The sequence below is a fragment of the Berghia stephanieae genome, chromosome 4 (assembly GCF_034508935.2).
Source record: "Berghia stephanieae isolate SIO BIC M18660-M18661 chromosome 4, UCSD_Bste_1.3, whole genome shotgun sequence".
Classification (NCBI taxonomy): domain Eukaryota; kingdom Metazoa; phylum Mollusca; class Gastropoda; order Nudibranchia; family Aeolidiidae; genus Berghia; species Berghia stephanieae.
In genome coordinates, this window is record NC_088363.1 from 72,604,108 (window position 1) to 72,629,491 (window position 25,384).

The 25,384-nt window shown below is 36.1% G+C and overlaps 1 protein-coding gene across 3 annotated transcripts in view; it reads left to right on the forward strand.

The window, feature by feature from the left end:
* The window catches only part of LOC144971181 (uncharacterized), a 193,419-nt gene that overhangs the window by 89,195 nt on the left and 78,840 nt on the right, over nucleotides 1–25,384 (forward strand). For all 3 annotated transcript variants that reach the window (XM_078911666.1, XM_078911667.1, XM_078911668.1), the window contains one exon: nucleotides 16,140–16,256. In XM_078911666.1, coding sequence (XP_078767792.1) covers nucleotides 16,140–16,256 — 117 coding nt within the window. The remainder of the gene's footprint in view (nucleotides 1–16,139; nucleotides 16,257–25,384) is intronic.

A 25,384-nucleotide genomic window follows, 5' to 3' on the forward strand; every position in this document is an offset into this window, starting at 1 on the left:
ACATAGTCTCGGACCCATTCAGTCATACACCCCATCTTCACTTTTCAATTACCCGGCACCTTTTACTGACTCACTCACCGTATCATTTATCCATTCGCTCATTCACTCACTCAATCACTCACTCAATCATCATTCTATAACTGACTCTGAACACTCATCCACTACAGTTGACTTCCTCACTCTGTCATCCTCTAACACTCCAAGTCACTAGATAATCACCTAATCAATTAAACAGTCAGTCAATAATGTTTTGCACTTGTCAGATATTTATTTTAAAACCATGTTCATATCATGTAAATCACACGACCAACTGGACATCTGTTAGTATTTGAATAATTTGTCATGTTTTTACTATCCCAATTTCTCTACCACGTCTTAATATTGACGAATAAAGTGTCGAAATCAGACGCGCCATATTGAATTTCCTATCAAACAATCAAATTAATGTGTCTGGTAGTCCTTGCATCTCCTCGTATTCTGCGAGATTATTTTGGATTCTCTCTATCAGATTCTTCCTATAATATTATGCACGCTCAGCAACAACAACAGCAACAGCAACGACGACGACGATGACGACGATAACGACAGCAGCATCAGAGACATTGCAGTTGCTTGCTTCTTGTTCCCCCCCCCCCCATTCTCCGCTCTCACTCTTCTTACTCTTGACTCGGGTGATTGTGGAGTATCTTACGCGTGTGTTTCCAAAAATGACGCCCATATTACCAAGGGTGATTTTAGTAACTATAACAGTTATGGAGCATCTTTTTTACTTTATATACGATTATTTATTATCTTTAGTTTGACTACTTTTCGTGCAGTGTATGGTAGTGGATGTAATTAATTAGCGACTGATTTTCGATTCTAAATGAAATATGTGTCATCAGTTTTGGACGTGTCTTTCCTACTCACTTCATTTCTTGTCTTTTGCCACAATGAGATTTCAAAGTTAAATGTGTTCTGATTCGGATCCGGTGATATATATTTTGTAATCACAAGCAATAATTATTTGTCTTACCCATTTTATATTCAGATCGATAAGGAAACTAGTCTTAAATTAGTGGGTTATTAATGTCAAGCATTAATTTAAATGACAATGTGCTTTACTGAGTGCTTTATTGTGCTATACTGAGTGTTTAATATAAACCACTCGCTGATATCATGAAAGGGAACAAGTGTCCATTTACGATTTCGAATTCTGTGGTTTAAAATATGATTTACATTTCATATCAGTTTATGAAAAGCTGGTACATATTTTAAGATCAGTGTTATTGGTTGTTATTTAGTGTTGCAGAATAATTCGGTTATGATACGACAATATCATATAGAAGACATTTTGCCACTACTCCTATTTTTTTTAATTTTGTTTTTGAAAATAGAATGATTCTAATGCACCTTGCCCTTTTTACATCAGTGCGTACTGTCACAACCTCTTTGCAGGTGTATGTTGCGTTTTAATCGCCCAATCCCTTGTCGAGTCGATACATTTTCCAACGTTGAACATAATGAAATCACAATAACAAGGTCCACAAAATACACTCTGAATAAAATTCTTAGAATAAAATCATCAGTTTGTAAATCACAATGTCGATTAAAGTTACACAAGTAGTCATCACAATCTAGAAACTAACTCTTACGAACTGTTAACGTATGAAAAAGATAAACAAATGAGCATGCACTTGTATAAGATATTGATTATAAAAACTGTACGAAACAAAGAGAATTAATTAATAATACAGAAAAAAACCCATCAGTATTAATTCTGTAATACATATGATTTTTGGACAAATCATCTGGTCAATTATAATGTCTATTTCATTCCTCTTATCTAGAAAACTGTCAACAATTGTATGCAATATTTCAAAATCAGGAATCGTGGTTCCAGTAAATGTTTGTAGTCAGTATTCCTTGGGCTGGGAAAAAGATATATCGGGTGAATGACGATAATAATTCTTCGAGTTTGGGTGAGAGGATGTTGGTGTTGATGGCCACACGTTGCCAACGTCATTTTACCGGTAGCTAGACTGGATCTTTCGTGAAGAATAAATTGTCACACTTCCTGCAATTTGACGAGAAGTCTTATTGTTGTCAGCAACTCTGGTTTGTCTTTCTCTATCGGTGTCTTTAGTATGGTCATCAATTGTTTTACCACAATTGGATTGAGTTGTTAAAACAATATCATTAAATTTGAGGATTGGGGCGCAACGTGAACAGTTCGGGTGGACCGGGCAACTTGTTTTACGCTTGTTTCCTCATCCGATGATGGTGAACTCAATTCATAAGATCCCAACTGGTCATCTACTGGATAAAGGGGGAAAAACTCATCCTCCATTATTAGTAATTACAATAATTTTGCCATGCTATGACCAAACCTTGTTTACAGAAGAGTAGTCTTTGGCTGTACGGAGCATTCTGGCGTTGGTTGTCGTAAAGGCTTCATATATTGATTGTCCAGAGTCTTTTAACTGGCGACGAGATTGAAGGACAGGGTCACGATCAACCCTTCTTACAAACTTGATAATTATTGCGCGAGGTTTCCCTGTCCTATGAAAGGCGTCCAAGTCATTTTCATGTATGTCCAGTTTCATTTTATTGTTAAGAAGACTCGATATTTTTTTCAGACATTGATTCTTTCATTCGTTATGGTCCTCTGCAAACAAAAAATCCAAATAGAATTCCTCCTTGAGTATATTTCATATTTGTTTAGCTCACTGTTCATTGAATTAATTTCATCCACATATCTTGCTTTCATGTTTGAGAAGATTGATAATTTCATTTTGTTTTTGAATTTACAATCGAAGGCCACTATTTTCTGCTTTCAGCTCGTCCACAAGTGACTTGAACTCCTTTAATTCACTCCGTATTGTTTCCCTAAGAACGCAGATGATTGATGTATCATTAATCTTAGGGAAAGATGAAATCTGGAGATTAGGGTCATCATCAACTCCTTCCTCACAGACCCTTAATTTTGATAATCTTTTTTTTTTATTTCCTTTTTTTCATAATTTTAAATGATGGCGTCATCATTAGAAGCGTCAATGAGTCGATGAAAAAACCCCAACCCCGATTTGAACATTGTACCGATTTATCGGTCATCGTGTCAATACTATCTATTAGTGATATGATTTGACAATAGAAACCATTGGTTTACTCACAAAATATGCTGACGAAGTGAAAAATAATGAGAGTCGATGAAGATCAAAAACATAAAGCTTCAATCTTCTTGAGAAACCAGAAGCATCAATCATTATTTTATGATAAGCCCCATTTTGTTTCTGTTATTTATTTTTATATTATACTATTATCATTACTAAGTTATTTTGAATATTTAATTATTCTGATACTTTGTTGTCTACATTGACTTCATAACAAAACAAAGCAATTTTTTGTCCATATTTTGACATGCTAAAGCATCAATTATTCTGCTTTTATCATCATAAAAATCAATCAAATGTTTTGGCTTAATCTTTTTCGACTGGACTCTTAGTGGTTTGATAATTATAAAATATCCCTGTTTACTTTTAAAGCTGATTACCACTCTCCAAGTACGATGTATAATATTTCTATCAAAGGGCTGCACGATAAGCAACCGTTGGTATATGCACAATAACTTTTAGCATAATCAGCGTCGTTTGACAACGAATGGTGGACTTCCTAAGTCTATGTCTTTCTCTAACAGTACACCTAAAAATCTTTCTGAATCCCACTGCAGTAAAGGCTTTTTCTCATTTTACCCCACATAACCCTTACTTCGCACTAAACGTGCTCAAAGCTTTTACATGGGGTCCCTAGCCAACAGCACCCCTTTAAATGTAGGAAGAAACATGACGCCTGTTACGCGATATTACAATTCTTCGGACAGAGACAACGCTGTTAACGGCTAAGTACTCATTTTACACTTCAGTACGGTGAGAGAATGTGAGTAAAGAGCCTTTTTCAAGGGACTCAACTATGCGCCGCTCAGAGCGGGACTCGAACCCCAGACAGACTGACATAACGGTAGGATTTTGAAAACATGAGTTTCAATCTTGGAGGCCATTTCATTAAATATCAAGCGAACAGTTCATGCTGTTACAAAATATGCCTCGGAGATCTAAAGGAAAGTCTTTGTCCTACCTATGCAGCCATTCATTTGTGACTCATCAAAACAAACAAAACTGACGCAGAAACCTTCAGAGATACACTTGATTCGGCGTACGTGTCGGATTTGACATGTCAGAGGAACATATTAACCTTGTCATTTTGCCGCACTCCTTGTCCATAAATGTGTCAATATTATTCTCACCGTTTCGCTATAATGATCTCATTACAGTATTACAGTGTTGTGTTATATTATGTATAATGTCATTTCTGTATGTCAGCTTTGAGCTTGCCTGTTATAGCAGTGCGTAACCTTATAGTAGCTCATCTGACCTCTAATCTGAGGTCTGAGGTTCAATTCCCAGTCGTCTGGTTGACTTTTTGGGATGATTATATTTTCTTTGTTTGTTCTGCAAATATATCATACACATTTTGTTAGGTTTTATGGAGTTGAATGATCTCTTCATTTTTCCAACGCCAAGTCTTTCCTAAATTGAAAAAAAAACAACACATTTTAAAGATTTTGGCTAGAAAACTCGTTCTTCAAGGATCAGTCGATTAATATTACCCTCATCTTGTCAAAAACTCTCAACCTTCAAGTTTGAAGTTGCAAGTTTGAGAGTTCTTGACAAGATGAGGGTCGTTTGAATCAATATTTGAAGGACGAATTTTATGGCTAAAATTTTTTAAAGTGTTTTTCCAGAATACAATAGAAATGACCCGGATGTTTTGTATTTCCCATTTCTCAATAGCGTCTGAGAACAATGAATTTAACATAAAATTGTTTTAATGAGTGTGAGAGGATAGATTATGATAAACAATATCAATAGGACGAAAGTGACAGCAATAGCTATTTAAAAGTTTATGTTACAATTATTTATGTCTGTTGTAATTATCCAAAGCATGGCAGACTTACATATTGCTGAATATTTCCATTTATGAAAAATGTATGTCTTAACTATAAATCAAGTTCAATTTCGAAGAATAATCACGAAATAGAGATATGCATGACAAAAACTGTAATATATGGGGGCCCTTAGCTCAGTGGATAGGGCTTTCCTCTACAGGCAAATGGATCAGTATCGATTGATTTCGAGTGCAGTTGATATTTTTTTTCTGCCCCTCCCCCCGTCTGCCCCTTCAGCGGAGATTGGGTAGCTTCATCAGTTAAATTCAGCAGAATTTATCTATGCCATTGTCTAGCGTCCTATCCAAAGGCGAACAAGCCTTTGCTATTATCCGTCTAACTTCACCAAAGTCCCAGGTTTTAAAGTTTTTGCCAAGATGAAGGTTATTTAAATCGATCTATATTTGAAGGACGAGTTTTTTGGCCAAAATTTTAATATGATTTTTTCAAGAGTACGGGAGATAACTTGTTAATCTGGATCGGACCTGCTTTGCTATGGTATTATCAATAGTATCGACCATTTTACTTTTGTTGAGATTAATTTGAAGCCGAAACATGAGTCAATTCCATTTTGTTTCCATTTGAAGGTTTCTTTTCTTTAATCAGTTAACCGCCGTATTCTGGAAAGACAAGTATTTAAAATTTTGGCTAGAAAACTTATCCTTCAAATATCGATTGATTTAAACGACCCTCTTCTTGGTAAAAACTCAAACCTGGGACTTCGCGAAGTTGCAATTTACCCTATCCCCCACCCCCATCCCTTGCCGTTGGAATCATTATGCTGTATTAGTGTGGAGCCCGGGATGGCCGAAGCCAGTCGGAGTTGGATCTCCATCTGTCACCTATCAGTGCGGCCGTCCGTTGAAGGCTCCCGCGAATCGGCTCGACATCCGGTCACCGGAATTACTACTTTGCCCCTGATATGTCTCAAGCACCCCCACCAGTGCGTCAAGGCGGTGATACATTAGAGGACGTCACCAGACTCAAATCTTACTTTGATGCGTTTACTTGAAGATGAACACTTCATTCCAGATTATGCAGCGGCTGGCACGCCCATAAACTGAACGCCCTCGTCGCGGACCAGCTTCTCCTATATGAGTCGAATCCGAAGTACATGGGGGTTACGCTTGACCGCATCCTTATCTATCGGGTTCATCTCGACAGAGTTGCCCGGAAGATAAAGAAACGCAACAGTCTTCTGAGGAAGCTGGCGGGAACAACTTGGGGTGCTAATCAAACGCTTCTGTTAACGTCCACGCTGGCACTATGCTATTCCACAGCGGATTATTGCGCTCCAGTGTAGGTAGAAGCAAAATCGTTGTGCAGGTAGATGTAAAACTTCGCAAGCCCATGCATATGGTCTCGGGAACGTTGGCAATAAAGCATAGAGAATGGGGCCCGATAATGGCAGCAATCCACCCCCCCCCCCCTTTTCGATTTCCGACGGGGATTACAAACAACTGACTTATTAAGGTTACAGGTGCTAAATGGACGGTGACCCTGTTTCGAGCCGAAATAAGTCCCGGCAACTGTGGTTCGAGCCGAAATAAGTCCCGGCAACCCTGGTACGTAGCTTCCCTGACTTCGGACATAGCTGCACATCCGAGATGGAAGTCGGTTTGGACAAATTCATTCCCTCGAGGGGCCGGGACATCGACTCTTCGAAGCCGGCGGCGAAGTTGCCAGGCTTCTTCACCAGCAAGAGGAGACATTGGGTGGCAGCGAACCGACTTCGGTTGAAAGTCTACCTCACGGCACGCTCACTACATCTGTCCAACATGTACCCGTTGTGGTCAAGAGCCCGAAACCGCAGAGCAGTGTGGCGTTATGACAAAGCTTCCGGGCGTGTTCGCGACCCTACACGATTTCTGCGATGATTTTGCGTTCTTGATAGATCATCATTAAATAGTAGAAGCTTCTGCCGTTGGGATGATGGTGATATTGATTCAAAATAAATAGTTAGATAAAATAAAATAATTTTTAGTCTTGAAGGAAAGCTACAATAGGCTTTGCTATTGCCATTAATGGCAGTGAATTGCAAATAATGCATGTTATTAAGGTCACAACCCCCCCTCCCCCAAGTAAAAAAAATAATTAAAGACAAACAAACTGCGCCGCTGTTTATTTCTTTCTATTGTAAACGTTATAAGGAAATATTTTTGAAAATTATTACTACTATTAGACCTATGCTTTATTAATAGTATTACAAAATATCAAAATAATTGGATGAGCGGCTTTTGAATTATCTATATAAAATCTTGTAAAATCATCAAAAAATTTGGATATCGGCGAAACGAGGACGCAAATTATTGTGGCATTTGCGCGTAATTAATGTTTGCTAAAATGGCAACAAAAGTTAAGATCATTTCCATTTTATTCTCTGCCATGTTGAGGCATTTTTCTCTGATTTTGTAATTCTGAACACAGTTTTGAAAAATCACTGTATCTTTTTTGTTCTTCAATGTATATTCATACAATTTTGTTAGTTTACGTATAAGGATGTGTTTTTTTGTGGTTTGAATATGAAACAAATCCAATAAAGAGTCTCAGAGATGCAAGCCGACAATGAGCATCGAGTTTTTTTTGGTGACCACCTGATATATTTCGAGAATGGAATAAATATCTTATGTATTTTATAGTATAATGCAATGTCATCTCTCTCTCACTCTCTCTCTCTCTCATACTCCCTTACTCTCTCTTTCTCTCTCTCTCTCTCTCTCTCTCTTTCTCTCTCCCTCTTTCTCTCTTTCTCTATCTCGCTTGCTCGCTCTCTATGTTACTTAAAAGAGAACATCTATATTACTCAAAAGTAGTCTTACTAAAATGCCAAATCTATTTTAGAAGCCCTAGAATCTAAAAAATCAACTGGACACTCTGACGTCAAAATGGCAGATATCCGCCTTAAACCAGAATATGCGTGTGCTGGAATTGGTGGGAATTAAGACGCGAAACTTCTAGCTAGGCAAGGAACAAACGTGGATCGAATTGAAAAGCCTGCCGACCTTGAGGAAAAAAATACGAAAAGCAATTGTCAAAATGATATTTAAAGAGACGTGGAATATATCCATGACAATGCATGCAAAACTATGGTGTGAGAGAATAGGTTCTCATTGTTTGGACACTGTCGATTGGAATACCATATGTACTCAAAATTTGGCCGTGTAGGTGGCGTTCAATAGAACCAGGAAATATCATAATATGATATAAATATAATGTATGTACTCTTGCCAAAATGCCAATGAAACAGTGCCCCATGTGGTCCTGGCGCGTTGATTCATGCTGTGGATGGAAACAGATTTTGGCCTCAGATGTCACCACAAAACTCAATGGAGGACCATGGAATTCGTCTCCAACAACAGAATCCAGCTCTGATCTATTTCGGAGCAACACAAGAAGAAGAAGAGGAAGAAGAAGAGAAGACGACCACACAATCTCTCTCTCCCCACTCTCCTGATCCCATTTCTAATGATGATGTGGAAGCCGATACATTAATCACCATCGTATTTGATATGACTGGTGTCAACCCTTTTCTGGCGCATTTCGACTATAAGCTAACCTGGCATTTAATTTTACCGTTCAATCAAGCAATTAAATCGATGCGACTTGCGCTTTATAGAAGTCCATGTCGTGTCAGCATTACTTTTGTTCATGAAAACAACAGAGTAAGAACAGAAAAAAAATATGAATGACTGTCATTCTAAAGTCAATCATAGTTGAAAAGGTTGATACTTCCACATCCAATATTACTATGAGATCGTGTATAATTTTACTTGATTGAGAGTTATATTTATATCGTATTATGATATTTCCTGGTTCTATTGAACGCCACGATTTACCCCTTATTGGCAGAACTATATTGTCGTTCGAAATCGACAAATTAATTTTCTACGATTTCCATGTTCGTTTTCGTAGTCATTAGTAGGGAATTTCGATCCTGAATGTCATTGTCGCTGCCAATGTATGTCTAAAACATGACGTTGACATTTCTCCATGAGTGTATAACGTTTAATCGTTATTAATCAATTAACCTTGTCACAGGTACCTTCATTTTTTAAAAACTGAAATTTAAAAGCAATACACTTTTCAGTATTATAAAAGGATGTAACCTCCGCTTTGCTCTATGTCACAGTCATGATGCAAGGTTGTCACAATTCGACTTTCATACTTTATCAAAATCGTAAATGAATTTGGGAGTCGTATTTTATTGTTCCATCAATTAGAAAGAGAACATTTGTTCAAAGCTTTTTAGCTCAAAATTTTCATTTAAACCAAAACTGTATTTGTGGCTCGGTGGTTCAACGGTACGTAGTCCCGTCTTGTCACGAAAGTCAAGCAACGTTAAACGTGATCAGTGGTCAAGTAGGTGACAGTCATCATGAAAATCTGATTCCGACGTTGTGTCCGCGTTCAAGAATCACCCCACTCAACTCAGGTGTGAATATGTACCTGGCTCCAGACAGTAATTAAAATTATAAGAGGGTTGGGTTAGTACAAAAAGGACGCTTAAAAGCCGACTAATACTGTATGGAATGGAAATGTGGTTCCGTATGACCTGCTGGGAGAATAAACGAAACATTGTGAAGCTCAATGATCATGGTCAATCAGTGGAAATGCGATATATAAATGTTTTTAAAAAAATACTTATATATTGTGATTTATTTATTTATTTATTCGTTTATTATTTGTTGGGCTGTTGTCATATTTCTTGGTTTTGATATTTTGTTTTCTCAATCCATTTTTAGTCTTCTTAAAATACTACAACATTACATCAATAATCGACCCAATTTCTACTTACCTAACCGTCAAATATTCGTACTTCTGTCACATTTCATCGCTTCATCAAATGATACATTGTATTTTAGATGAGCTGGTACTGCTGGTGCACTGAATTTAGCAGATATGAATTGATCAAGAGGTTGACTTAAGGGGGAGTGCCGGAAAAGGGCTAAGTAAGTTGCCACGACGAGATTAGAATGCTTCCACACAGGTCGGCTATGCGCAGTTGCCGTTCATATTGTAAACTTTCAAAACTCCATAACATTTTTGTCTTGTATTAACCTCTATCGATTCTTTAGTTGATTGAATCAAGCTTGTATCCACCCGTCCATTCATCATCTGACCATATTATGCCTTCTTTTAGTTTTGTGTAATTGTTTGTAAGTCGGCGTGTCTTATTTAGCCCAATTCCTATTTTGCCGTACTTGGAAAAAAATACAATTAAAAAATTGGCCAGTATCGGTCGATTATAATGACTCTTTGGATACCCAAGTTTTAGAATATTTTTTAAAGTTAAGGACTCGTCCTTTAAAATTGATGGATTAAAATGACCCTAACTTTCCAAATACATACTCAAACCTAGGACTTCTGAAATCCCAGGTTTGAGAATGTTTTAGAACGATGAGGGCAATTTAATTGATCTACATTTGAAGGAACAAGATTAAAAACTGCTTTTTTCAGATTACGCAGTATTGTCTATCTATACTTCTACATGCTAAAAATCTTCAGGTTTTTCTCCTTCTCTGCCCTTCTTCCTCTTCCTCCTCCTCCTCCTCCTCTCAAATTATTCTGAATTCTCCTCCTCCTCCTTCTTCTCTTCCTCTTCCTCCTTTTCCTCCCCCTCCTCCTCCTCCCCCTTCTCCTCCTCCTCCTCCTCCTCCTCCTCCTCCTCCTCCTCCTCCTCCTCCTCCTCCTTCTTCTTCTTCTTCTTCTTCTTCTTCTTCCAATGTAATCAAACCTATAAAATTTGACAAAGGCGGAATATTACACTGTGACGTATGATGCTTTATCTTTCTCCTTTCATCACGATTTCCGTGATAATGATCTATGCGATGACTGAGATTAAACACTGGCCAGTATCACGAGCACTCTATTGAGTGTTAATTATGTGATGATTACTATAAAGTGAGTCAATTATTGACCCGAGGGTGAGATAAAGGTTTTGCAATGCTGTATCACCTTAAATGAGAAAATATTACTTGTCACAAGGTATGTCTTGAATTTCTTATCAACATTTAGTTTTTAAATCGAATTGTCGAATAACAGTTATTGTTTATACGCCTTTCATTTAAGCAAGACATAGAATATACCAAATATGCTGAAGTGGCCTACACGTTCTATTCGATATATATATCTTATATAGATAAAGTTGCTTAAACTGACACGAACTAAAATTTGCCCATTCCTGGTCAATGGGAAATTACTCGGGTTTTTTTTTCCGTTCACGGGTCTATTTTTATTATCCTTGATAAGTGTATAAATTTTACCCATGTTTCATATTTATGACATTAAGGTGAATTTTCAGCATTTTGTTCTGGGAAGAGTTCCTGACAGTGGGCAGGGGGGCACTTACTGTCGTCTTGCCTCCTATATGTTTTCCAGCATGCTTTCTGTATTTATTTTGGAATGAGATTACTTGGTTTTGACCCTGGTCGGATACCCTGGCAGGGAGAGAAACCGTCAAATATATAGTTAGAGTTTTGGGAGATGATACTTTTGCCTTGTAAATCATCACTCTGTTATTGTATTCGTTTTGTTTTATATATTTATATACCTATATGGTTTGTAAACATTTGAGTGTGTTCCTATTCGTGGGTGCCTGTGCTTGTGTCAGGATGAGCTATTTAGGTGATTCGAACTAATTACACTGATGGTGTGCTCTTGGAATCTACATCTGTTCCTTATTTGAAGTCATTCCCCTTTGTCTTCCTTTTTCTTTGGTACTTTAATTGCAATTCTACAAATTTTGACTATATCATTTTGTGTTGCAAGCGCGATAAAACCCTTAAGAAAGAAAAAACATCAGCATTTTGTTCACTGCGATATAATACTGATTCGAGGCGTTGGGGCATATGTTTGAAATGATTGGGGTTTTTTTCTTGGTCTATTTTTCTAGATTTTATATGGTACTGTGTCCTGCTGCTTTCTAATGTTTTATATAAAGTCTTTAAACCACGATACGGGTCATGTTAGGTGGCCTTTGTAAAGAATAAGCTATTCGAATTGTGTTCCATTTTTATTAATTGTGATGTAGGTTTTTGCAGTCAAATCCAGTACAGACACTATGACCCGCACTGTAATTGGATTTCTCTGAAAGACGGTTTTCTTATTATCTGTTCCAACCATCCGCTTTCAGACGATTCTCGTGTTGGCATTTCTCTGGAATAGAAAAAATGGTTTGTCAGTTAAGTTAATTTAATTTACTAAAGACAAACAATAAACGAACAAACAATTACACACAAAAAAAAAAACCACAAACACACACACACACAACCAAAAAAAGAGTATACACGGAAAATAGTTTAATTTTTGCTACTCGGAGAATTAGACTCTATAGTTGTAATATCACTAAGATTTTGTTAAGAATAATAAGACTAAAACTGTGACCTACATTTTAAATATTATTTTAAAAGATTTAAAAGTTGAATTGTTGTGTATGCTGCAGTTTCAGACAATGGTATGGTTCAAGAAAAAATTCCATCTAAAATGGGGTTTCACTGAATAAATTATATTTTAGATATTGGATGCTTTTAGAATATGGCATATCAAAATGTTATATGTTTTTAGACAATGATATACAATTTAATTTATTCTAAATAACTAGTGAAAACTGGTCGTACAGATTGAAAATCTACACTGTTAAATTTGTGCAGTGGTTTTATAACTTAGGAGATGCAAAACTTCCGTAACTGCACCTTTATCTTGAAATTGGTTATGTTCAGACACCCAGCACTTGATGAAGTTTTCCAAACTCACAAGAATTGGGAATTTCATTCGTCCGTTTATCCTAAGACTATTTATACGATTCGTCATACAATCGTTTTTCTTGATTTCTTGGATTAAACAAAATATCCAGAGTTCTGTTAACTTTATTTAATAAAGAAGCATTCAAATAAAAATAAGAGAATTTGTAGACTCGAGTTTGTGTGTGCTTGCGTGTAACAACGGTAAAGTTATTCTTTTTATTTGGATAAACCCCATTATGGGCTCTAAGCCATCCAAAAGTGTCTCTCGCTACAATTGCTGCTGTTGCTGCCAATGTCAATCACCATCTTCTTCTACAGGGAAATGTGGTCGGTCAGTCAGACCTCAAACACGAGTGGATGACAGGTAATGCATAGTAATGTGGGAATTACCAGCAAGGGCATGAAATGAGTGTATGAAATAATATGCTTAATTAAGAAAAATATATAATCGCTGAGAAGTAAAAATAAGAGACAAACCTCCAATAATATACACAAGCTCTAGCCCGAAAACTGTCTTGTTCAGCCAAGAATACGTTTTTACTAAAAAAAAATTCTCTCTTATTTGTTTATAGGAATAGGGTTGAATATATTGATATTACTCACGCTTCATGTTATTTTTGTATTCTTCATGTTGTTCTATTTAATTAATAGAATATAATTCTAGCACTAACCGAAAATGGACTAAGGATCACTTTCATCCATCCTACACTTTAATTAAACCATCCATAACCAACAACAGGGAAGGGTAAGAGAAACCATTTCAAAACACCATCATTTGAGATGATATTACACGTCATTCAGTGTGTTTATGATCCAGGAAAAGAAAGATTGAAGTGACAGATTGTAAGAAAACGTGACACAAGGGCTATTTACGAATTTTGCCACACATTTGCTAATGGACACACATTGATGAAATAGACATTTAACAATCTTGTTATTTATGATACAAAAGGGAGTGCCGATAAATACGAACAAGGACAGGGGATTGAAAGGAGAAGTCCAAATACGGAAATTGGGAAAGGAAGGACGTGAAACGAAGATGTTTATGATACAAGACAGAAATAAAAACATTGGCAGAATTGAAAATCAATACGGCCTACTCCTACACTATACCCCCGTGTTTCTTGAATCTTAGAAGGGTTTACTCGTTCACTACATTCATCTTTTTATGGTTGGGTTACATCGCTTGGTTTTGGCGGATGCCCGTCAACTTCCGCTTGAAAGCGTACAGCGTAAAGTTTTGTTGTATTACACTCGTGGTCTACTTTAAAAACGCACTCCACATAACAATAACCATTGCTGTAAGACAGTTGAATTCATTGTGTGCCCTCTCCATAGCATTCCATGGAGTTTTTAAAAAGAAAATAACAATAAAGAAGCCATAATCAGTGTTTATCCACATTGTGTGAGTGTATGAGATTAGATTGAGCGTTAATATCTGAACACCGTGTTCTATATATTAAGTTTCAGCCATATTCAACAACAAGTCTTTATGAGACTTTATGAAAACATCAAATGACAACATCGGTCTTGATTACATTAATTAATAACAATACTCTACAACCACATACGCCTCACAAGCTTGTGCAAATAAAGACCTACATATACCCGCATACTGAAACACAAACAAGCACGTGCACGCGCACACTCACACAATTCATTCACACACATAGATTTTGCTTCAAGCAATGGTCAACTGCAAGGTCCCTTTTAAAGTAATTTCCTTCATCTGTAAAATATAAGCCAATTGAACAACGATCAACGACTTTTCACAACAAACCTTTATTTATTATTGACTTCCTCAATGGTCTGGTACATAATTTTATTGGAGGATTTCAAAGGAGTTACTGTGAATGCATACCAAGTGTCTTCGAAAGAGATTTTACAATCATGGGGACATTTTACTCCCGGATTTGCCTTTGTAATTTAAAAGCCATAGCTTCATTTCATCTTTGCCTGAAATATCATTCCGAAAAGAAAAAAAAAACCCATAGGATTCTCTCCGTTTTGATATGTGGTATATATGTGTCTTGACTAAATTTAATTTTTATTTGTTGCTTTCGTAATGGGCTCGTATGTATACTATAACTACTCACTTCTATGGTGCAATTTCTTTTCTAACTTAACATATATTGTTCGTCATAACAGGACGGGAGTTGATATCATTTGCCAATATAATCTTTTATGCTCTGTTTTTTTTTCTCTCCCGGGTTTAATGGCATTAAAACAATCTTTATGTCGCATTATCTCGGGGAAAATCGTCATGAAATGGAGTTAATTGTATCACCCCCAAATGTAGTTGAGACAAGATGACGGTGGTCAGTAACTACGAAAGTCTATTAAAATAACATTAGAACATTGCCATGGAAACTCCACATCAAGAACTTGTAACAAAGTTCGATATCCTGTTTCTTCCCAATTAATCAGAGAAGGTTTCTTATGTCAATAATCGCCAGCTGTTGAATGGCAATGTGATTCTTACTTATGAGGGACCGACATGACATATAAAAATACGGCTTTTTGGGATGGTACCGTTGGATTATCAAAGTCAGGAGAACGGATCCCATTTCCGGTAATTCTGTTTGTAAAACTGACTCTGGTATCTCCCCGTGACGAGTTACCATCATAATCAAAACTGGTAGGGCGTGATTTGTATAGAAGGCGGATAAGGGGGCAGGGTTGTCGTCAAGAAAGGCAGTATCTAAATTTTTGTCACCACGAGATTATGACTTTTCATATTTGGTAAGACTAAAATTCTTGTCGTTTAAAAAAATTAATTTTCGACTCATGTAGGTTTGATTTTATATTTGATGTCTAGGTAGCGTTAAACTATTTTGATTGAAAAGCTCTAAATAATGAATCTATTCTTCAGTTATATCTAGTATGCGCTTGTAAGTTACAAAAACTGAAAAATGTCATGTCTACGTCTTGAAAATATAAACGCATAAATTAAATTTGGAGGTTATAATACTAAATTACATATTCATTTGACCACCAATGATGGATACATTCTTCTTTCAAAAGACTAAAAAATTAAATAGTTCAGCAATCTTTGAAAACAATATTAGAAAAGTGTAAATAATGATTATTTATAGATGAAGAAGAAATGCTTCGGTGGGAAAATAACCGATATTTTGAAATGTTATGTTGACATGAAATTCAGAGACATTGATATGTTTATAGATACTTGGGGCCAGATTTTTGGACAAGCATATACATGCTCATTGCTTTCAAATATTTATAAGAATACTTTACCTTCTTTTCCACTGAACAAGCACAACCACACCCCGCACACCCTCCTACCCTCACCTTTTCCACAAATTGCTTTTCACGTTTCCCCGGTCAGAACTATGACTCGATTTTCTCTCTATGTGACATGAAAGAGTTCATCTGTTTCATTTACTATCCCACAGTCACAAGAGCCACACCTCGTCATGGTTGCCTCCCAGGGAAAATTGGACAGACAACTCTGGGCTTCCTTATGGCTGGGAAACTGGTGTTGATGCCAATGAAAAACCATATTTTATCAAGTAAGTTTCATCGTTTACCAACTGTAAGGAACCGGTTAAAATTATATATTAATGTTAAGTCTTCAGTTTCACTAATTGTATGAAATGGTGCATTAACTTTATTTGTAAAATCTGTAACTTCACAAGCTTTATGTCAATTAGGTAACAATATGTTTATTTTTCATGTCTGTATAGTTTTATTACCTGCATAAAAAGGTATCGTTTTATTCATATTTCATGTCTTTGTAATTTTCCTAACTGTTTGAAATGATGTTACGATTCATTTATTTTTCAAGTCTATATTAACGTGTAAATCAGAAATAAAAATATTCTTTCTTATATATTAAAAATAGACATTTAATGTCTATTTCTAATTTATAATGATACGTTTGGTTTTAGACCATGAAATATTGCAATGATGGTCATCTTCTTATATTAGTCATTCCCTCTTTGTTGACGTTATTGTTACTATTTTAGTCATACATCCGTTATAATATCTCACATCAAGTGACTCTCTATTTGTCATTTTGATTCTTGGTCGCCTTATCTCTCCAACAACTCAATGCTAAATTTAGGAATTAAATGTCCATTCTTGCACGAAATTTAGAACCACAAGGTTCGTGGAATCGGGAGTTTGTCCCATCCGGTTTCTGTGGTGGTATGCGGAGAGAGTAAAGATCATTTTCAAGCTTTGCGGCATACTTTTCGCATAATTTAAAAGACCCAGCTACTTAATCACTGTTGAAATAATTTAACATTTGTTCACAAAGAGAGGGAGAGCTGTTAACTTCCTCAGTATTCTTGAAGCACCACTATTCAGGCGTAGTAAGAACATTTTATCGCAGTTTCTTTGGCGTCAAACGGACAGTTAAATAAATTACTTATTACCTTTTGGTTAGAACTTGAGTTTGTCACAAAAAGCCTTTCAACAGATCTAGCAGGCACAGCTACTAATCACTGCTGGGTGTATAAACAAGTAAGAAAAAAATCTCTATTGAACCCGGGACTGATGTCACGTTTCTTTAGTTGTTAATTGAGTACCCTACCAACTTAGCTATCGGGACCGTCACTTATTAATAATAATTATTATTGTGGATGGAATTTATTGTCATATACAGATAGCATGGAAGAAACGGAGAATCACTAAAATCTGTATTTTTCAAGAATTTTTCAAGTTAAGAGTTTGCTTTTGACAAGTTTAGATAGCGAAATTAGGACGAAAATTGATATACTTTTGACATGTCATGATGACGCCGTTGCCATGGAGACAACGGGCAATTATCATGTCCATGGTGTTGGTTCGAATTTTTACGTCTCGGCACAAGACTGAATGGCTAGAGCCGACGTGCACTTATTTGTACACGTAGGCTAGAGCTCAGATGGGCGCTGGTTCGAATAAGTAATGAGGTACGTCCATAGCGTTAGAAAATTTGGTCAAGACTTCATGACTCGTGTTGCCTTAGAAAATTGCTGTTATAGCCTTCGATTCATAAATTGCTTTGAACTATTTTTTTTGTTTCAGATTCATGTGGTCTTTTAGGATTTCTGATTTTTATTTTAAGCGGGTTTATAGCGGAATATAGGGCAAGTTTTAAAGAATCGACACTTTGAAAAAAAATACCCAAAATGGTGTTTTAGGTAATTTTAAATAGCAATCCTCTATTTAAAGGTATATCAATGCATGTAGAATGAATCTCAAACGTCATTTTGGCATACTGCCATTAAACGAGTACAGTAGCATGGCAATTACACGCAAAGCGAGCAATATACTGAATTTACAATTCTGCAATGTATGGGAAAGGGACTACAAAGAGTCTCGCTTGTAAAACTTACATTGTAAAAGTCAAAATTTTGATGATACAAATATCACTTGACGCACCTTTGTATTTATTCAACAATCGATTTATACAATTTTTTCCTACTACTCGATCAGGAAAAAAATATCAGTTAATTCGCTACTGTCCTTCTCCTTTCAGCTTATTTTAATTTAATTTTTTTAAGTCATCGAGAGAATCAAGTCGCATCAAATCCAGAGTAATTGACACAATAGATCCTTTCTTTCACACTATCTCGATTTCATTAAACCTTATTTGTACTCGTAGTTGAAAGAGGAATATCTTGGTTTTCAGAAATGGCACTGGGTTTAACAGTTTCTTAATGTAAAGAGACTAATTGACCAATCTATTTCTCCATTCACTCTGGAGTCACTTTAACCACAGCTTTTTCGTCATCTATTAATAGGAAGGTCACTGACCATCGACAAATTGTATCAAACTTGTCTCAATATGTTTATTAATAACTATCTATGCCAAATTGTTTTGCAATCCATGTCCAACCATTTTTAAATCAGCGAAAGTGATACTAAGCTGCTAGAAGCTGTGGACTGGAAAAGCAATTACACAAAATTGAATAAAACAGCATAAACAAAATACCAAACGCGGAACTGTTTAGACTCAGAACCCTCCTTCAGTCAACAAACAAATAAACCCCCCCCCCCAAAAAAAAAAACAAACAAAAAAACAAAACAAAAAAAAACAAAACAAACAAACAAACCCAACCCCCCCCCCCCCCCCCCCCCAAAGAAAAAACCCCCAAAGAAATCATAAATACATTACTAAAAACAGATCGACGACAGGTAATAAAATTTACATTTTCAGATTTTGGAATCTGATTTTTTTCATAACTGTGCCAAACCGTTTTGCAACCTACGTCAAACTGTTTTTTAAAACGTTCTTGTGCACTTAGCATTTTACTTAGTTATCTTCAAAAGAAAAAATATGCATTTTTAAGTTTCTATCAGAAAAATTGATAATGATCTAATAAACGATGTACAATAGTTACGCTCTATAGGTAAAGCAAAAATCATTTTGTCTGAAACGAATAAGATATACACACGAAACAAGGAAAGTAGTAGTTTAACAAACAGGAATACTTAAGGAAGCGGATTTAGCACAGTGCAGGCACGCAAGGAAAACGTGACAGGAAATTGCAGTTTTTTCCACGGATGTCGTGACTTATTGGGGGAATATCAAAAGAAACTCTAAGAAATAGGGAAATGAAGTAATGTTAGAAATGCGGGGAACAGTTGTAAGATACAAATGTGTTTTGTTTGGTGTGTGTATATGTGTGTGTGTGTGGGGGGGGGGGTAAGTGGGGGGTGAGGGAAGGAGGGTGGATTTTAGATATTGTTTTATTAAAAAAATATAAATGAAAGTATTGATGTGTGTGTGTGTGTGTGTGTGTGTGTGTGTATGTGTATGAGTGGATGTGATTTGCAACTTCACTGTCCATTAGAGTCAATGTTCTGACTTAAAATAATACATTAATTATATTAAATATGTGCATAGTAATCATCGAAAAAAAACATATTAAGATGAGATAAAGTAAATAATTAAACGAATAAATATCACTTCAGTTGTGTTTTTGCCATGAAGAAATTGAAATATATGAACAGAAGATATAATAAAGGAACGATTTAATGTCGAAGGAGTTTGAGACAGTATACGAGAGAGAGAGAGATAGATAGAGAGAGAGAGAGAGAGAGAGAGAGAGCGAGAGAGAGAGAGAGGGTGGGGGAGAGAAAAGAGAGAGATAAAGAGAGCGAGAGAAAAGATAAAAGAGAGAGGAAAGAGATATAAAGAATGAAAGAAAGTATATATATATATATATATATATATATATATATATATATATATAGAGAGAGAGAGAGAGAGAGAGATTAAATAAGAAAGAAAGGAGAATGAAGGAGAGATAGAAAGAGAGTGAGAGAGACAGAGATTAAATAAGAAAGAAAGGGGGAATGAAGGAGAAATAAATAGAGAGAGAGATGGGGGACGGAAGGAGAGAGAGAGAGTAAGAAAGAAAGAAAGAAAGAAAGAGGGAGAGAGAGACAGAGAGAGAGAGAGAGAGAGCGTAAGAAAGAAAGGGAGTGAGAGTAAGAAAGAAAGGGAGTGAGAGTAAGAAAGAAAGGGAGTGAGAGTAAGAAAGAAAGGGAGTGAGAAAGAGAGATGTTTTGGTAAATGGCAAATTGATCCTCCAGCTTTCAACTTCATTTTCTGTGCCATCAGTTCAAGCTGTCATTTTGTTGGCTTGCGTCTCATCTTTCTGACATTCCACCTAGTCAAAAACCCCTCAGTCTATCCAATTAAGGAGCGGAATAGTCTTCCAGCCAAATTTAAAGAGTGAAATCAACTGACGATAAATCATTCGATATTGGGCCAATTTTTAGAAATTTTCTGTTTTTCATATTATTTTTAAAAAACATAAACCCTGAAATAGAGCCAGATTCTCTTCTCGTTAGATAGGGCGTCACTTTCATAGTAGATCTATAGGCTAAATTCCAAAAGATGGCAATTATTTGATTGCTTCATTGTAACAAAATTAGTGTATTGTGCTTTTTAAAAAGTTCCTTGCACAGTTTTTCAAATCTTCGTGCCTTTTTGTTTCTAAAAGCATGTGTTCAAGATGGTTTTTTTAAATTTATCCAATCAATAAGGAGCTGAAGCTTGCTTCTTAATGATGATATCATAAAAGGAATGCTCTTTATTTCTAATGATGAAAAAATTATCTAAAGTTTGTTTTATATACATTTATTATTGTGCCCTCAGGTCTTTTGAGCATGCATCTTTAAAACTTTGCAATCGTACTTTTTGTATCGGAAAACATCAAATCACAGGCGTAGTTTGCTATCTGTGAAAAAAAGTAGATCCACAGTCCAACTCTATGTCCGTTTTGATCTTTTGTGATTTTTTTGAAAATGAAATTGTATACGGACTTGACACAGGGGTTATGTTGGCCAAGTTTGACAAACTTTTCTAAATTGTTTTGAGTCTTAGTGTCAGATAGTAGGCAATTCTAACCGCTGTATTGTTACAAGGGAGAACGTGTTTGAGCCCAACAATACTATTTGTGTACTCTCAACCAATTTAAGATTTGCTAAGAATGATGGTTTAGACTTTCTTCCCCATATACTGCGAGAAGTTATAGCTATCCGTTACTAAGCGCATCCTTTAAATATCTTTCTTGCACATGCTCTGTCTTTGTTTAAGAATGATATACGTTTCTGTCGATATTTATATATACATGCTATCTGTGGCAGTACCCATTCTTGATATTGAGAGTATGTTGTTATTGTCAAGGTTTGGTCTTGTTGTAATGAAGGTTTGTTGAGGTAAGTTACCCCAATTCCGGACTATATCGTTAGCTTGAAATCTAAAAATCGAAGAAGACAATAGTTAATTCAAGTTGTCGGTATAGTTCTGTGTAATGCATCATATTATAGATCTTCTTTGATACTTTAAGACAATCTGGTCTGACCCGATCTCGGACAGCTTCCTCCCAATCCTCAACAGAGGGCTGCCAAACAACCATGCCCCAATTACGAGATAGACATCCTTGTCGTAATTTCAGATAAATTAATTACATACTCTTAGTAATGCATTATATTTTTCTCTCAATTCGGGATGCTTTTTAAAACCATTTATTGTTTGTATCTTTTAAGAAGTGGGCAATGAAACAAATTGTGCAAGAATTAAATCCCCCTCCCCTCTATTCCTTTCTCCCGCTTAAACTACGAAATACATGAAATATCATCTACATGCACTTTCAAGGATAAAACCAAATTTAGTAAGAATAATGTCGCCCATTATAAGAAGATTAGGCTGTCTGGGATTGGAGCAATGGCTGTCCCTACCGTGCCCCAATCTCGAACAAAGCAAAATAAAAAGAATTTATGAAATATAAAATGTGAATATTTGATCCTTGGAACGAAGAAGTGTCCGGAATTATGGCGTCTCCGAGATGGAGGTGGGAAGGGGGGGGGGGGTGTTCAAAATATTGCAGATTGGAAGAGATTTTATTCTATCTCAAAACTGGACTTAAGACTCTCTTTTCTCTTTCATTTTCATGGGCTCAATGAACCCAAAATTTTGGAAACGATGATAAACAAAACATATTTCCCTCTCACTTGATGATGATGACGATGATGATGATGATGATGATGGTGATGATGATGATGATGTCATTTTCAAAGCCCCGTATTACTGAACCCAATCCTAATAGTAATTTACTAACTAGTTATTTCGGAACAGATTTATCCTCCGTATTGATTATTTATTGACAAAAGCCTCGTAAAGGGAGAAGCGTCAAAGCCAGTGTAGAAAAAAAATAAAGCGCTTAAATTGAGTAGTATCTCATCCCAGCTTTGCTCACATTTCACAACATCCACATCGTGGAAAACACAATAGAGCCTCCGTGGGCAAGAGTAACAAATTGTTAATACCCGTGAAATGAAGTCAGGCTCGATATTATGAGATGCTTTGTATTCGCCAATAAATATCGCTAGGGTTTAATGACGATCTGGAATCAGTTCTATTCACATCCTGCTACAAACATGTAATCAGGGACCAAGCTGGTTAATAAACTAGATCAAAAGGAATCCCTTATCCCCTCCCCCCCCCCACCTTCTTTCACATCCCCACTATCACCTTGTGATGGTAACTTTGATCTATCACAGTTGATGTAGAATTTGCTAATTACACGGAGGATTACCGAATATTTAATGCTATATTGGATATTGGCGTACTTTGGAAAAACACGTATTCAAAAATTTCTTTGTCCTAGGTTTGGGAGTTTTTGCCAATATGACGGTCATTTAAATCGATCGATTTTTGAAGGACGAGTTTTCTGGCCAACTTTTTGAATACTGAGGAAAATGGATTTCTCATCTTGGCTCATCCAGTCTACAGTCCCAACCTAGCACCACCAGACTTCTTATTCCCTAAATTGAAGGAGTATCTCAAAGGAAACCACTGTGAAAGCGACAAAGAAGTGAAGCCCTGGCTGTCCAATCTTGGTGTAGAGAAAAAGGACGTCAGTGCGGCGTTGACGTTGACATGTCTGGTTTGGTTGTGACGGTGACTATGTCAAAATATAAAATAAGTAATCTGTAGCTGAGATTTCAAGCTTTCTTATGATGTACGAGTCTTGTTTAGCAAATTATTCCTAAAGATGAGGGAGTTATTACGCAAATTGCAAAACTTTTCAGCCCACCGTCTTAACTTCTCGACTTCTCATTTCTTGTGGTGCTTTGTGGTCAAATGATTTTGAACTCGGCTTGTAGTCGCTGTAGGCGGCACAAATTTGAATCTTTGGAAAAGCTCCTTAAGTATATTTCCTCACATTACACAGGTGTAAAATGACCAGTAACAACGTTGTTTGTCATTTCTTGCCTGCATGTTAATTGTTGCAGCTTGCATTGAACACTGTGTTAAAGTGCGGTGAGATCATTTAGTGGAATTATTCGTTCCTCTCACAATAAGTCAAGACATAAATCTCTCCCAATAATGATTTTGATTTTTACGGTACAATAATATAATGCTAAAAAATAAAGAATTCAATGAAGTGCATGGGCGAGGAGGGGGGGGGGGATAAGGGGGAGGAAAACTGCGGTGAGCTGGAGTCGACACGCTTAGCCGAGAGAGAGATATAGATAAATAGATGGATAGGTAGATAGATAGATAGATAGATAGATAGATAGATAGATGGATATATATAGAGAGAGGGAGGAAGAGAGATAGAGATAGAGATAGATAGATAGATAGATAGATAGATAGAGAGAGAGAGAGAAAGGAAGAGAGAGAGAGAGAGAGAGAGAGAGAGAGAGAGAGAGAGAGAGAGACACACAGACAGATAGATCGATAGACACAATAGACAGGTAGATAGCTAGCTAGATAGATAGATTGATAGATAGATAGATAGATAGATAGATGGATAGATAGAGAGATCGTTAGATAAATAGATAGAGAGATCGTTAGATAAATAGATAGAAGATAGATAGTAGATAGATAGATAGATAGATAGATAGATAGATAGATAGATAGATAGATAGTAGATAGATAGATAGATAGATAGATAGATAGTGATAGATAGATAGATAGATAGATAGATAGATAGATAGATGTTAGATAGATAGATAGATAGAATAGATAGAAGATAGATAGATAGTAGTAGATAGATAGATAGATAGATAGATATAGATAGTAGATAGATGATAGATAGATAGATAGATAGATAGATAGATAGATAGATGATAGTAGATAGAAGATAATAGATAGATAGATAGATGATGATAGTAAATAGATAGTAAGAAGATAGATAGAATAGATAGTAGATAGAGATAGGATAAGAGAAGATGAGATAGTAGTAGATAGATAGAGTAGATATAGATGATAGTAGATAGATAGATAGATAGATAGATAGATAGTAGATGATAATAGAAGAGTGAAGATAGAGATAGATAGATAGATAGATAGATAGATAGAAGTAGAGATAGATAGATAGAAGGATAGAATAGATAGATAGATGATAGATAGATTGATAGATAGATAGATAGATAGATAGATGGATAGATAGAGAGATCGTTAGATAAATAGATAGAGAGATCGTTAGATAAATAGATAGAGAGAGACATAAATTTGATGTCATCTGAGCCATCTACTATCACAAAGAAGAGACATAAAAATCAGTCCCTACAATGTTCGGTATGGCCATCACAATCTAGATTTGGCATTATGAAATACTCTCATGAAATTTTATTTTGATGACATGCTGAGCATAGCCGCCTTGGAGTTAATTCTCGAATCAAATGCTATATTCATCACGATTGTGGTTTGGAATGTCCAAGAAATACAGGTTTCAGTTTGATGCAAATTTAACCGTAGTCGTAAATCCTTTTCACCTCTTCTCCATTGCTATGGCTTACTGGCGAAAGCATTTTTCATCTCTTATCTCCCTGGCGGGGACCCCTGATAGTCCACTTGGTGCAACAATCACCCCACAAGAGGCGCTGGACGGAACCCTGGTTAAATGTATAATTTTATCTGTCCTCTTGTTGGCTATATCGTAATTTAAAATACGTCATTCTATAATAATGTAGTTTTCCTATTTGTATGTATTAGTTGGCGTGACTATTGATTTATAAATGATGCCAGATATAAGATATTTACATTGGATGAGGTACGAGTCTTTTTATCCGCAGTTGCATCGCTATTTTATCTGTTGGCTTGTTGGTTGTTGGTATTAATGATACGTCTGTTGTAGGCCATAATCTTGTTTTCAATATTATCGCTCCTGCACCCAAACATCCCGAA